At 37.4% G+C, this 14,362-nt stretch overlaps 1 protein-coding gene across 1 annotated transcript in view; it reads right to left on the bottom strand.

Moving 5' to 3' along the window:
- LOC135427527 (ras-related protein Rap-2b) overlaps nucleotides 1-13,897 on the bottom strand; it is a 33,783-nt gene extending 19,886 nt beyond the window's left edge. The window contains exons 1-2 of the mRNA XM_064681062.1: nucleotides 13,407-13,897; nucleotides 10,222-10,453 (exon numbers count right to left, since the gene is read on the bottom strand). Of these exons, the coding sequence (XP_064537132.1) occupies nucleotides 10,222-10,453; nucleotides 13,407-13,495 (321 nt within the window). The 5' untranslated portion in view covers nucleotides 13,496-13,897. The remainder of the gene's footprint in view (nucleotides 1-10,221; nucleotides 10,454-13,406) is intronic.
- Nucleotides 13,898-14,362: the final 465 nt, after the last annotated feature.

Genomic DNA, 14,362 nt, shown 5'->3' with positions numbered 1-14,362 from the left:
TAACACCTTTAATCAGAATCAACAAATGTGCAAATACCATAAATTATGCATAATGCAGCCATAACAATAATTATCACTTTAGAAAACATATAGCACGTATTCTAATGAATGATAAGTACTTAATAATTTGTTAGTATTTATTATGCCGAAACAAAAAACAACAAACGAAAATAAAATAAACAGAAAATAAACAAGTGGATATTAATTAAAAACAAGCAAGCAAGCGAAAGAGCTACCCTGTATCAAGGCCCAATGTTTTTTTGCCTATGGATATATAAAATTGAATACATCAGATATTCATTCGTATTCATATATATGATATATGTATATTTTATATAGAAATCAGTGCATGTTATACCAGAGCTCAGATTCTGTAATTCCGGCTGACTTTTGAATTTCCAGCTAAATCTCCCTATGCCTTATGCCAAATTTAACAAAGCCCTGCTCTACCCGTTTTTGCGAAATGTTTACAGGATGTAGAAAACGAAGCATGCGTTAAAAAAATAAAAACAATTGCAAATTAAGCAACGTAAGAACATATTTGATTTGACTGAAAAATAAAAATGAAATACAAAATACACGAACAAAATGTGAAATGAATTGAAAGCAAATAAAAAACAACAGCTCAAAGGTAAGCAAATATTGAGTCAGATAAGTACGTTTACAGACAGATAAAAAAGAGAGGAAAGAGAGAAAAATGAAACTTTCAGGTCGCATTTCTGTAACAAGCTTTAAAAATAAATATTTACATAGCTGCAATGCAATGCAATTCTCATATAAAAAAGAATAACTGCAAGGGCAAATGTCAACGAGATGCGATTGAAAAATGACGCGTTTTATTTTTAGCTGGCAGAAGAAGTTTTTTAGACCAAATCGATTCTTTTTCCTACTTTTGAAATTCGCCTCATGAATAATGAATCAAAATATGCTATATATTCTCATATGCAGTCCCTTCTATTGGTTTAGGCTGTGGTTAGTAGTCTGTCAAGCAACGGGAGCAAAGAACGATATACCTTCTTATACTTATGTTATACCTGTCAATTGGGTTAAGCTTAATTACCCATTATATCGAATGATATAGCTATTTATCACTCAACCAGGGCAGCAAACCTATTTTAAACAGGATATAATATGGAACTATATCGAAAACTGTCAACCAAGCCAGCAAACAAGCCTTAACCAGAACCGAACCCAAGCTGAAATGCCAACTTTTGATATACCATGAACCTGACCTTTGAACGGAATATACTGGATAACGAATAGTTGAGCCTTGAACCTTGTGGCGCTTGCAGCCAGAAACTTCTGTTTAAATTTAAATTAACAGCCCAAAAGTAGGCAATGAAAATTTAGTTAAAGTACTCAGATTACAGTAATTATAAAAATATCGTAATATTGTTTAAATTGAATAAAATCAATTTTTTATACCCTTGCAGAGGGTATTATAATTTTGCCTCGAAATGTGTAACGCATAGAAGGAGACATCTCCGACCCCATAAAGTATATACATATATTCTTGATCAGTATCAACAGCCGAGTTGATATAACCATGTCCGTCTATCCGTCTGTCCCACTGTCTCTTTCTATGCGAACTAGTCTCTCAGTTTTAAATCTATAGTCATGAAACTTTGCAATCGTCGCTCTCTCTGTTGCACGCAGTGCATATTTAGGAACCGGCTGGATCGGACCACTATATCTTCTAGTTGCCGATCGGCTAAAAATTAAGTTGTTGCATGAAAAGCATGTTTTTTATCAAGATTTTTTGACCATACTCGGCAAACAGCTATTTTTCCTGAAACAGAGAGTGGCAAAGATAAATGTTAATCTAACAATTAGATATGACGTCTGACCTGTTTTCGCTGTAAATAGCTTTCCCTAAGGCGACCGGAGCTCAGGTCTTGGAAAAAGATTTAAAATCTCGCTTAACTTCTGAGGGCAAGTATTTTTGTTATCTAAAGTGAATCTTAATAAGTGTGATTACCCAATAATCCTAAGACTAACATAAATAGCTCTTTTGTTTCCATCAGTCTGCTGCAGGTGATAATTTAATAAATTAATATGAAAATAATATTAAATCGTATTCCCTGGGCTTGCTTCAATTAGCAGAGAGACAAATTCCGTCTTCCAAATGGGAGCTCTAAAGTGGAATAAGGGAGAGACGATCGCCGTCCCCGAAACTCCGAAAGTCAGTTACAAATCGTTCCCTGATAGCTGACGTATATATAATAATTTTCAGCACATGGAAGCGAAACGGCATTTTTTCTACTTCTCTTTGTTTATATGTAAGTGAAGTGTTTGTTTGATATTTCACTGAAGAAATGAAATTAGCAAAGCTAACCACAAAAAAAAGTGAGAAAAATGTTATTAGATTTATTGTGAGCGCCATTGACGTAGCTGACGTATGTATATGTTAGGCGCATAATTTATATATTCTTTCAGTTATGTATTAGTTTTTTTTTCTGCTCGGCAAAAGAATGAAATCGCCTGGTCAAATTTTAATTTTAATTTGCGCTACATATTCGTTTCCTTGGCTTTATTCTTTCTTTTTTTCTCCTTCTCTTCTTCCATGCTCCGAACTTCGGATCACCATATTGCCGGTGAGAGCCAAATTTGTAAGTAGTTCGAAAAGCAAGGAAGGAAGAGAAAGAGAGAGAAAGCAAGTTTGAGCATACAGTTTGAAAAAAAGTATCCAGTGCGTTCTTCTTTTTGTCAATTGGTTTCGTGTGCAATTCGTAGTGAATTTTTTTGACAGCAAATCAGATTGCATCCATGGAATGCACGTAAGCACGTAAGTCTGACTCTTAAATTCTTGTTGGTGCACTTAAAATTTATGATATAAAGAGAATGGCCTAGTAAAAGTAAACGATCTAAAGATGCGCCAAAGAGTAAACGAATAGTGTGGATAAAAAGAAAAGAGACCAATTTTGCTCAATAAGCTCTAATGCTCAAATGATCTTGCTTTTGTTTTCAAAAATAATGCAATACTCATTTTTATCAGATTAAATGAATAACTTCCGATCAGAAAAAGAACAAAAATGGCAATGATTTTGTCATAGATAAAATTTCTTTATCTATATATTTTATAATTTTTCTAATACTATACTGTTTTATTTTCTTAGTATTAGGATTTTATTATGCATAACTTAAATTTCAACTTAAACCCTCAATTCCTTATGAAGTTCTTCGCAAAAATAAATACTTGTAAATTGATTGTCGAAATGTGAGAGTAGCTTAATTTGTGTTGTTTTAGGGATCTCCAACCAATTGTCTGGAGTTGACACCAGCGCAGCATAGCAACAACAACAACAGCTACTGTCCCTATATCAACCAAGTTCCATTGCTTTAATTCTGTCGATCTTTCCTAAAGACCTAATTCTTAGGCAATCCAATCCAATTATACATGCCTGCGAGTTGGTAGCACAGCAATACCCTACCTAACCCACCTCACGTGACGTCATAGAGCCGAAACTAGCGCGTTTTTTTAGTTTTTGACATACTCGGGAATAATTAATCAATCGATGAATCATTTTGTATTATAATAAAAAGATCTGAAAGTAGGATTGGAAAGTATTCCATTAAAAACTGTGACGAACCAAGGGGCGAAAGAAATTATGGATATTTTAAATAAAAATTCGTCAGGCGAACCGCAAGGCGAGGTATTTGTTTAGACCTTGAACCGAATCAAAAAAGATTTAATTTTATCTATCATAACCAGGTTTTGAACTAAAAAATTGCAGTAGTCGCACTTTCAATAGTATCAACAAAAGCTATATAAACATCTACATTTGAATCGCCCACATCTGGATTGCTGGAATCGTGAAAATGATCACAATCTAAAGTAATCCCTGCACAGACCTAAAGCCACGCCAAAGGCAGCACCCCCAAAACAAAAAGAAAATCCTCTTTGAGCTGCTTTCGTGCTGTTAACAAAGTATTGTGCGGTCGGTAGCTGCCGCTTGCCATGTTGCGCACAAATTTCGCTTTGAAACAATGGACCATGCACCATATAAAAGAATATGACAGTCTATTAATTGAATTCTGTTGCGTGGGCTCATAATGCGCCATTCATAAAATATCCAGCGAATGTTATCTATGTGCCTGGTTTAGCAAAAAATGATATAATTCATACGCACCGTGCGCTGTTTGCTGTGGCTGCCCGTGCAACATTTTGCACAATGCCCGGCAGCATTTGTGCTAAGCCAGTGGAAACTATTGCCACACCCTGCCCCATGCCACGCGCCAAGTCGCCCACAAACGTTGTTGGTCCGGCTACAACAGATGCAATAGCTGCTGTGATGATAAGAGCAGACCCGACGCCAGCAGCTGATAACCTGACTCACATGTGCGTGTGTGTTTGTGGGTGCTTGTGTGTGCTTGTGTGGTTGCGGTTATGTTTGCTAGATGCCACCGCACAATGCAGTTTATTGCGGCTACTTGGCTGGAAATGATTGCGCATACGCGCTGTGCGCCCGCGTACAATACAAACACAGCGAACACTCGAATTTATGCACGCAGAAATGGGAAAAATGCGCACAGCTCTGGTCCAATTGGTCACCGGATGATTGTTAACCACCAACACGATAACTCTATAATATATATGTATATATACACAAGAATTTAATTTATATATAAATATTGTTTTTTTATTATTTATTTTTGCAGCTTTAAAATGATTTTTTAGCAGTTTAACCTCTGCGATTAAATTGAAATTCATTGCGCTCACCAAATATTGTGGTTGTCAAGTGGGTTCAGTTGGAAGCATGTCCTTTTCCATTGACACCCCCCTCCATCCCCCCCTCCTCACACGCACACAAAGATTATTTAACGGAATTCCATTCCGCGCTGTGTTTTCATTTTGTTTCGGGCTATTTTGCCAGATTGTTGCGGAATTTAGATATTTTAATAGCTTTTCAGTGCATATTATATTTAATTGTCATATTCTGTCACAACTAGTTATTGCTACCCGGCTTTGTGCGGGCAATGTGCGCTTTTGTCATTCAATTTATAATCAGTTACCGTCCATTTTATGACCGTGATTGGAATTTTCAATTAACAACAAAACCAATTACGCTGCCATTTTGGGTAACCAAAATTTAATTAACGACCAAAATATAATTTCTTATCAATGCATATATTATTTAAGTTGTGTTGTCAACATGAAAGCAAAAATTGTTAATGCAAAAATCGTCCAATTCACGCTAACGTAGAATATGAAAATTCAAACTAGCTGCACTTTATATTCGTGGTTAATAAGCGTAATAATTATTGATTTTAGGCCCTTGTCCCATATACATTTTTATGAGACATGGCATGGCATTGCTTTGGTTATGGCCACTTCAATCCCATCATTTGATCCCAACAAAGGATGCCCCTCCCATCCTATTTAAATGGTGCATTCGGGCAGCTGAACTCTGCTTGCCAATGCCCATGCATAGTCCCAGAACAGTAACTAAATTATTAGCCACTCGCAAGGGGTTAGCCATACTCACACACACACACACACACACACACACACATACACACACACACCAAACACACACTCACATATACATATGCACTATGCGATTTATGTGGCGCTCGTCGTCGAGTGTCTACGCCCTTAGGAATATTCCACACATCATAAAATTTATGAGCACTGCGTAAATGTGTTAAAATTTTATGCCATTTTGTGGTTGTTGTTGTTGTTGTTGTTCAAGTTAGGCAACCGAGTTACACTCCAAGACAGTGCAGAAGTATGAATATACATATATGCAGAAAGTGCTCAACTTCGTAATACCCAGCATAGAAACTATGGAGCTTGCTGCATTTATTATAGTATAATATAGGCATGAGTTACGCTTTTTATACCCTTGTAGAAGGAATTATAATTTTGTCATGCAATATGTATCGCACAGAAGGCGGCATCTCCGGTCCCATAAAGCATATACATATATTCTAGATCAGCAGCAACAGCCAAGTGGATATAGCAATGTCCGTCTGTCCGTCTGTCTGGCTGTCTGAAGCTATCGTCTTGAAACCTTAAATTTCTGTACTTCTATTGCAGGCAGCACATATGTCGAAGCCGGCCGGATCGGCCGGATCGGACCACCATATCATATAGCTGACATATAGCTGATTAAGGGAAGGTCGCTCGAATAGTAGGACCTTTTATCACTATTCTCACATATCTGAAAAAGGGAAATGTCTACAAGGGTATTAAATCTTCGGCGTGGCAAAGATATCCATACTTTCTCGTTTTAATTTGGTTTTTTTTTAGAATAAATTAGATTATATTTCTTGCCAAAACTGAGCACACACTAGTTGTATTTGTCGTAAAACTACTTTTCCCTTGAACTTTTCAATAATTTTCATTAGACCGCTAACAGACAGAAAAAGATTTAAACACTTTGTGTTCCCGTTCATTTTATTTCCATTTCCTATTCCACTTTATCTATAAATAACACATAAATGTGCTTTAGACATTTCTGTGGGCTTCATGTATTATCTAGTTCTATAAAATATGCAATAAATTAACTAAATTAAACTTTTAAGCATTTGCGGTTGGTGTTAAATATCAGTGACAATGCGTGTTGAAAGGGTTTCATAATTACTTCGAGAATTTCTGATATTATAATGGGAATTCACATGCCTAATTCCGACGTCTTGAATTTTGATGCCTTCCAAATTGACTTCACATTCAAAGAAAAATCAATGTCTTAAACCATGTGTTATATAAGATTTTAATATATTACCCAAGCTCATGCGCTTTCAAGCTGTGCTAGTTAGTTTTCTTTACTGATGGATTTTTGACATAAATAAAGCAGCAGCACATCTTTGCTGCAATTGACACATGGGATATAAAATATAACAATTTTTCGAATCACATGCAGAGCTCGTTGATGCTCCTGTCAAGCTATCGACAATTGTACACAATTTGATAACTTGATCCAAAAATTATCTGACACTTAATTTCTTGTCATGTTGCATGAAGCTTGACAGGTGCAGCATGAGAAAACAAGCCAGACTGCTCTAGCCGGAAGTACCTGACTGAGGGATACCCTGAACCTTCTCCAACCAACGACAAATGCCGATCCCGCTAGAGGGTGGCGGTGGTTATAAAATGAAAGTTACTTGAACTGTACATACTATTCTTCGAGCTACATGTTAAATCTGGTGACTCTAGCTCTTCAAAACATTAAGATTTGCTCAAAAAGACAGCATGACGATATCGATTTTTATCGATTACTAGGAAACGGGGCAAGTTATCGATTATTGGAAACAAACTCATACTGCGCGGGCTCTAGGAAGACCTATGTTCAAGTCTCTAGCTCTTATAGGTTCTGAGATCGACGCGTTCACACACACGGACAAGCGGAAGGACGGACGGACGGGCAGATGGACATGGCTAGATCGACTCGGCTATTGATGCTGGTCAAGAATGTATATCCTTTATAGGGTCAGGGATGCTTGCTTCAGCCTGCTACATACATTTGCACAAAAACATTATACACTTTTTATCCGTTTTCAATGGTTTCAGGGTATAAATAAAAAGACTTATTCTCTGCTCTGCCATGTGTATCTTTATCTGTCTGTTACTTGAGGCACTCTGCATCAACTTTCTAGCTATATTGTGGTTGCAAGCTTGGCAGCTCGTCGTTGTCGTTAGTTTAGCTAATAAATCAATGTTATTGGCTTTAAAAACGTGAGCCGATTTCTCTCTCTGGACAATTGATACGCCTGGACGCCTAGGCACTTTATTATTTATGTATATACACGTTAAGTGCCGGGCTTAAGGTTTGATTTTGGGCCACTTCAATTTGGACGAGACGATGTCAGCCTATATGAAACAGCAACAGGGGGGTGGGGGAGGGGGCGTACTTGTACAAGTATTTGCTGCTCAAACACACACACACACACACAATACATTTCCATGCGCCACACAGGCACACATGCAACATGTTGTACTTGTTACATTTTACTTGCAACATTCTTTTGGCGTCGACCGCCCGCTGTTTGCCAGTTGGGCATCGGATATTGCGACGGTGTTCATGAGGCAACAGCTACGCCATCGAAATAAACATAAGTACTTGCAACAACTCGATATTGTACTTTTTACTAGCATACATTCCACATATTGAAGCTCTCTCGTGCATGGAGACCATTGCAAAAACTCCTTTTGCATCTTCAGGTTTTACATTACATTTGCATTTAAGTAAAGCTTGTGCGTGATTGAGCTGTGAATCGCAACGAATTTCATCTTTATTGTGTTCTGATTTTGGGTACCAAAAAACAGACATAATCTTTTGAAACTTTTCTATTACATAGCTTATTTTATTAAAATTACGATTTTAATTTCAAAATTCTTTGAGAGGTTTGTTAAAATACAGCACCATATTTTCCGTTAAAAACATTTATTTATTACAATCAAATAAAAATAGCGACTAATAAAATATTTAAAAGATTAGATTAGTTCTTCGCACTTTATGTATAACTATAGTATATCGTATGAGAGCTATTAAACTAAAAATATTCTAATCTGGCGAATTTAAAGAAAAAATCAGAAATTAAAAAAGCCAACAAATAAATCGAATAAAAATTCCTAGTATTCAATTCTGCACTAGAAAAATAAAGATACTTTTATTAGGCGCCAAAGTTAGAGGAATCATTCGCTTCAATCTATGGATAAGCGACCAAGTGATAGACATTTAAACAAACTGGCCCGAAATCTAATTTCTGATCAATTTATCCTATACAAAATTTCATTTGAGACGTGCTTTACGTGCTGGATGGCAATTGGGGTTCAAGATAGAACGGGTATATCTGAATTCTCCTACAAGCGCGAAATGCGTCTAAATGGAAGTGAAAAATACTCATCACGGGCAAAGCCGCATAATAAATGCTAACTGTTTATATAGTTAATTTGGCAAAGGAGTCTAGTAAGTAAGTTTGCTCACAGCGATTTATAAAATATATGGCGTAAAATATATGTAGGACAATCCGATGGACGCAATGTGGCCACTTACTTCCCGAAAGTCTTTATCTGAATTTCAGACTATTCTCTTTACTATATTGTTATTTTATTTAATATATTATATACTATTTACTCATTTATATAACAAACTAGTTTCCGACATTTAGACTTATTCTTTACTATGAACCGAACCAGTTGCCCGTAAACATCCTATCCGGAACCAGAATGAGCCATAATTTGCTCAAAAATGCTTTTGAATTTATTTAGTCATATTTAGGAGATACAAATATTGCTTTTGCAGCCGAATAAATATCTAGTATTATTTCTCATCTAGGCAATTCTTAGTAAATACGTTCTCAAAAGAAACTAGACCTAACTTTCGTGGTATGTTAATCTCTGCTTGTCAATTTCCATTTAAAGCTGGAGAATTCGAGCGATTTGAAATTGTGAAATCAAAAGAATGTCTAATAATTCCATGCAGCGGCGTATTACTGTAGACATTCACATACATAAATAAAAATTGATATTAGAGTGAATGCTGAGAAATAACTTAAACTGATGATAAAACATGTAGGAGGCAGCTGCTGTAGACAAGGCGGCTGTATCAAGGACATATCCAGCTGCTGAACATCCTTTTGGTGCAGTCACAGTTGACTTGGCTTGCATTCGATGGATGGCTGTAGCTTGTATGTGTGTGTGTGTGTGTGTGTGTGTGTGTGTGTGTGTGCATGCCCATTCATATTTCTTTTCATTTGCCACCTGCTGTTGCCGTTTGTTACTTGCCATTCAGTTTTATGAACAAGCATTTCAATTCGCGTTTAGCGGAAGTGGCAGCGAAATTGAATCGCAGGCTGTAATTTCCGCTGCACACAAAAGCAGAAGAAGCTGGGCAACACGAGGCCGTTGCGGGTGCCGCGGCAGAGGCAGGGTGCAAGTGGATACATGAATACAGAGTCGACGCCAGAGCGTCGCTCTGAAATATTAAAAACTAACTAAATGTCAGTGGTGTTGTATGTTGAAAGCCATTAGTGGCAGGTATTTAAAAATTAAAAGCAGCACAAATATACATCCACACACACACACACACACATACAGTCGTGGTAAAAGTCCAAGTAATCCGTGTCGCCCACACAGACCTTTACACGCAAGCCGAGCTGCTCCCAAACAATTTGAATTACTTAATGAACTCACTTAGGCAACAGGGTACAGTACGGAAAGGCGGACTGTGGACTGTGGACTGCGGGTTGTATATAAACTAAACTATAAATTCTTACCTCATAGGAGCCGGCCGTATCGAGTATATCCAGCGTTAGGCTAACGCCCGCAATTGAAAAGTTCCCCTGATGCATTTCCTCGATGGTCCTTTTATATTTGGTGGTAAATGTGTTGTATAGAAATTGTGTGATTATCGAAGTTTTTCCCACTTTAGCCGCGCCCATGACCACAATTTTATGACGTGCATTTGCCGGTCCAATGGCATCGTCCACTGCATTATTCCGGCCCACTCTGTGGGAGAGACAGACAGAGTGTGAGTTAGAGCGTGAGAGCGAGCGAGAGAGTGAGAGAGTGAGAGAGTGAGAGAGAGAGTGATAGTGAGTGAAAGTGAATCAGAGTTAGTGTTCGCGCAGGAAGAAGCGAGACTGAATAAGTGAGTAGTGCCACAGCAAAATTGACTTGCAAGTTGAGTTAACTTAAATTGAATTATTTTTGCGTTTTTCATGTTTATTAATTTAATCGTATATACGCAGGCAGCAGTCACATACAGCACATACATATCTACGACTGCGTAGGCTACTGTGTGCCGCATAATAATTAACCATGGGACTGTACAGAGGGGGCTGTAACTCTTCAATCTCCACAGCGACTCATTAAAACTGTGCGCTACATTTAAAATTAATCATTTTGCCGCCAGGACAAAGACGAGGCGCCCAAAGACTACAGCAATGCGAATGACTGTGTATAAAGAGATAAATATATATATGTACACATATATAAATATATATATGTATGTATACAGATATACAGACTTATTCAGGCCTGAAACGGCAGCGTTTTATAATGAGTGATATTTATGCAGGTGTTCAACGAGCTACCAGCTTTGTGGCACACAAATGACCTCATTTCATTTTCTCAGTTCAATTCTTTTTCATTCTTCTTTGTGTCTAATTCGCCAACGTTTCACAGGCCTGAGAATATATAATAGTATGTATACTCTGTAGGTATTATTTGTGGCACATAAATTAACTGATTGCATTTCACTTTTCAATTCTTTTTAATTCACCTTTGTGTCGACTTCTTTAACGTTTCACAGGCCCGGGAGTAAACTGACAATATTATAAACTTTTCAGGCATTATTTGCGCTCCGCTTCAGTTTAATTCTTAGAATTCGTTTAGTGGCTTTCTATTTGCTGCCTCTGTCTATCGACAGCCTTCGATAGTACTGTGAAAAGTTGCACAGCTATCGATAGTATAGGAAACTAATCAGACATCCTTCATTTTAATGGGATATTTTTTGTAAATCCCAATACTTACAAGTTACATAACGATCGATAGCTAGCTAGCTGGCGACCATCGGCTATTTAGTTGATCGATTGTAATCCTTATCGACGTTTTTTGGGTCGTTATATTGCTAAGCTTGAGGGCCGCCTCACCCCTATGTTATCATCATGTTTTGCTTTGAGTTTGATAAATATTTCAACTTTTTCATTGCCAAGGATTTTATGTATTGATTGAATTTACCTGTGATTGGCAAACAGCTTTCTGTTTGCTGCAAATTTAAAATTTTTTCAACCCAGCTCAGTTTCAGATGTTGGCCAACACATTGAACGGCTGAGGGACAATAGAATTTCAATTTCAATTTCGCTGGGGCCCAGAGCAGCTGGCAGCCGACAGTTTGATCTAAACAACTTATAAAATTATTCTCTTTTTCAACGAACTGAAGCACGTTGAATGAAAAAAAAAATATATATATATAAAAATAAAAATAAAAAAAAAAACTGAAAATAATCAGCGCAATGCGGCTCAAAGGAACAAATGAAGAGCAAGAGCAAAAACAAGCAGTAAAAGCAACAAAACATAAAATTCTTTACTTGGCTGGCGAAACAAAAGGAAAGTATGCAAACGATGGTCCCTTCGTCCAGCGATGCGGGCGCCAGCGTCCAAATCTCTGTCCACTTTCGTGTCCGGGCACCGGACAGCAAATCAGCCAGAGAAATGTCTTATCATTGTTGGTATGGCTATGGGTTCGCCTTGGTGGCCAAATAATAAGCAACAAGAGAGTGTCTTAAAACTTGAAACGTTGCTAAAAGGTAATTGTTGTGGGAAAAAAAATTAATCTGGCAAATGCCGTTGGGCAGCCAGCCCTACCATAGTTGGCGGACATGCAGGTGACATCTACTTCTTGGCCAACAGCTGGTCTTATTACCACTCTTGCTAACAATTTGTGACAAAATATGACAAAATAAGAAAAAATGACAAGAAATTACAAAACTTGGTCAAGCCTTTCTGTCATGAAACTTTTTATTAAAATACAAAGCAATATTTTTAGTTTTTTATATAGATTTAATATTTGACATTGCTTTTAAAAATTGGTCGCTCATCTTGTAGATAGATTGTTTGTTTAAAGTTTCTGTTCTAGAGTATTTTTCTTAAAAGCCGCCGTAAGCTTATTCCCTTCATCTGTTATTTCCAATAAATACTTTTATAGGCCTAACGCGGCATCTGCCCTACTTTACTCGGAATATATAAATAATCACAGGCTTTATGCTTTGAAATCTGGCGATAATTAAAATACAATTCGCATTTTATTTATTTCCCTACAGACCTACTTACATATGTCAGCGGTTTAATTTTAAATTCCCATTTTAAATGAAATCTGTTTTTAATTAACATAATAGAAAATATATGAAAGCTTTAGTATGACGAAGATTGAATACCCTTTGCTGAACATGTTGCTGCTGTGATAACAGCTCATAAATAATATATCAACATAAAAATAACGAATTCCAGATTTTTTCGGTTATAGAAATAAAATAAAATCACATAATTTAAATATCAAACTGTGCAGCACTTGATGCATTTCGATTATAAATCAAACCAAATACAACTAGAAATATCATATTTCCACTGTAAATATAATCGAAATCAAAATGCAAAACAAACATTTATATATACAAAACTATATATGCATATGCATTCAGTTGATCTTTTAGAAAAGAATGCATGCGAGAAGTTTAAAGTTTACTCCTTCAATGCATGCCTTTAAAAAACTCAAAGTAAGCACTTTGCTTATAATTCCCAAACGGCTTAACCGCAGACCGTGGTTAGCTTCTGTTGCTTTTGTCGATCGGCATGACATGACACGACTTATCGTTACTTGTATGTATGTGTGCGTGTGTGCGTGTGTGCGTGCAGGCACGTATACGGTTTGTTTGCATATGTATTTGAGGCTATAACTTACTTGTCACGCTTGGGTTTATCCTCGGCGCTGTCATCCTTCATGAACGAGGGCTGCAGGCTGAAACGGCGGCGCAAGTGACGGCCACGCATTATGCTGCTGTTGCTCTTTGCTGTTACTGTTGTAAAAGGTGCTAGCTTGGCGAAGGATTGATGTGCGTTGGTAACTGTAAATCAGGCGAAAAATCCCGTTATATGGCAGTGGAACCAGCCACCGCTGAGTGCTAACTCGCTCTCGCTCGTTCTTTATCTATCTCTCACTTTTTGTTTGCCGCTCGGCTTGTCTGTCTGCTCCTCGATGTGTTCTTTTTGCTTTGTGGCTTTGCTGTCAGTGTTGCATAAATTTTATAGAATTACCAGAGCCGCTCAAAAGACGTGCTGCACTTTATTAAGTATTTTTAAGCTGTCGCGTTTTTTCCACGAATGTTTCTGTAATTGTTGCTGTAAATGTATTTTTGTAATTCGTATCTGAGTGGTGCTGGCTAACTGTCAGGTTTGTTTTCGAGGGGGGGGGGGGGGCCGACGGTGCGGGCTCTGTAAGTTGGCTTAGTTCATTACTTATTAGCCCGACAGCGTTTTATGCAAATATTTGTAGCGCGCTCTCGTTTCGTTTTAATTATGTGGCCCCAGCCAGCTCCACAAAAATGTAAATGTACCTGCAAATTGAAAATGTCCGTAAGTTGAGTGCGAGAAAAGCAAAAAAAATATATATGTATAAGAATATAGCCATAAATTACAAACTGTTTAAGTGTTTTGCAGGCCGTCAACAGTGTCTAGACAGAGATGGCAATAGAGCCAGCGGCGACAGAGCCGTGTGCCGAAGCTCCATTAAACTGTTTTGTTTATCTAGAGGGTTCCGGCCGGTCTTTTGGAATTTTCAAAAACGTCTAGCTTTGGCACGGTAAAGATTAAATACCCGGGCACAATTTAATATAAATTAAATTGCAGTGTTACAAAATC

This window comes from Drosophila montana, unplaced genomic scaffold, assembly GCF_035044405.1.
Source record: "Drosophila montana isolate Dmon_TW-CO22-7 unplaced genomic scaffold, ASM3504440v1 contig_2178_1, whole genome shotgun sequence".
Lineage (NCBI taxonomy): Eukaryota > Metazoa > Arthropoda > Insecta > Diptera > Drosophilidae > Drosophila > Drosophila montana.
This window is presented reverse-complemented; position numbering and strand designations above follow the sequence as displayed.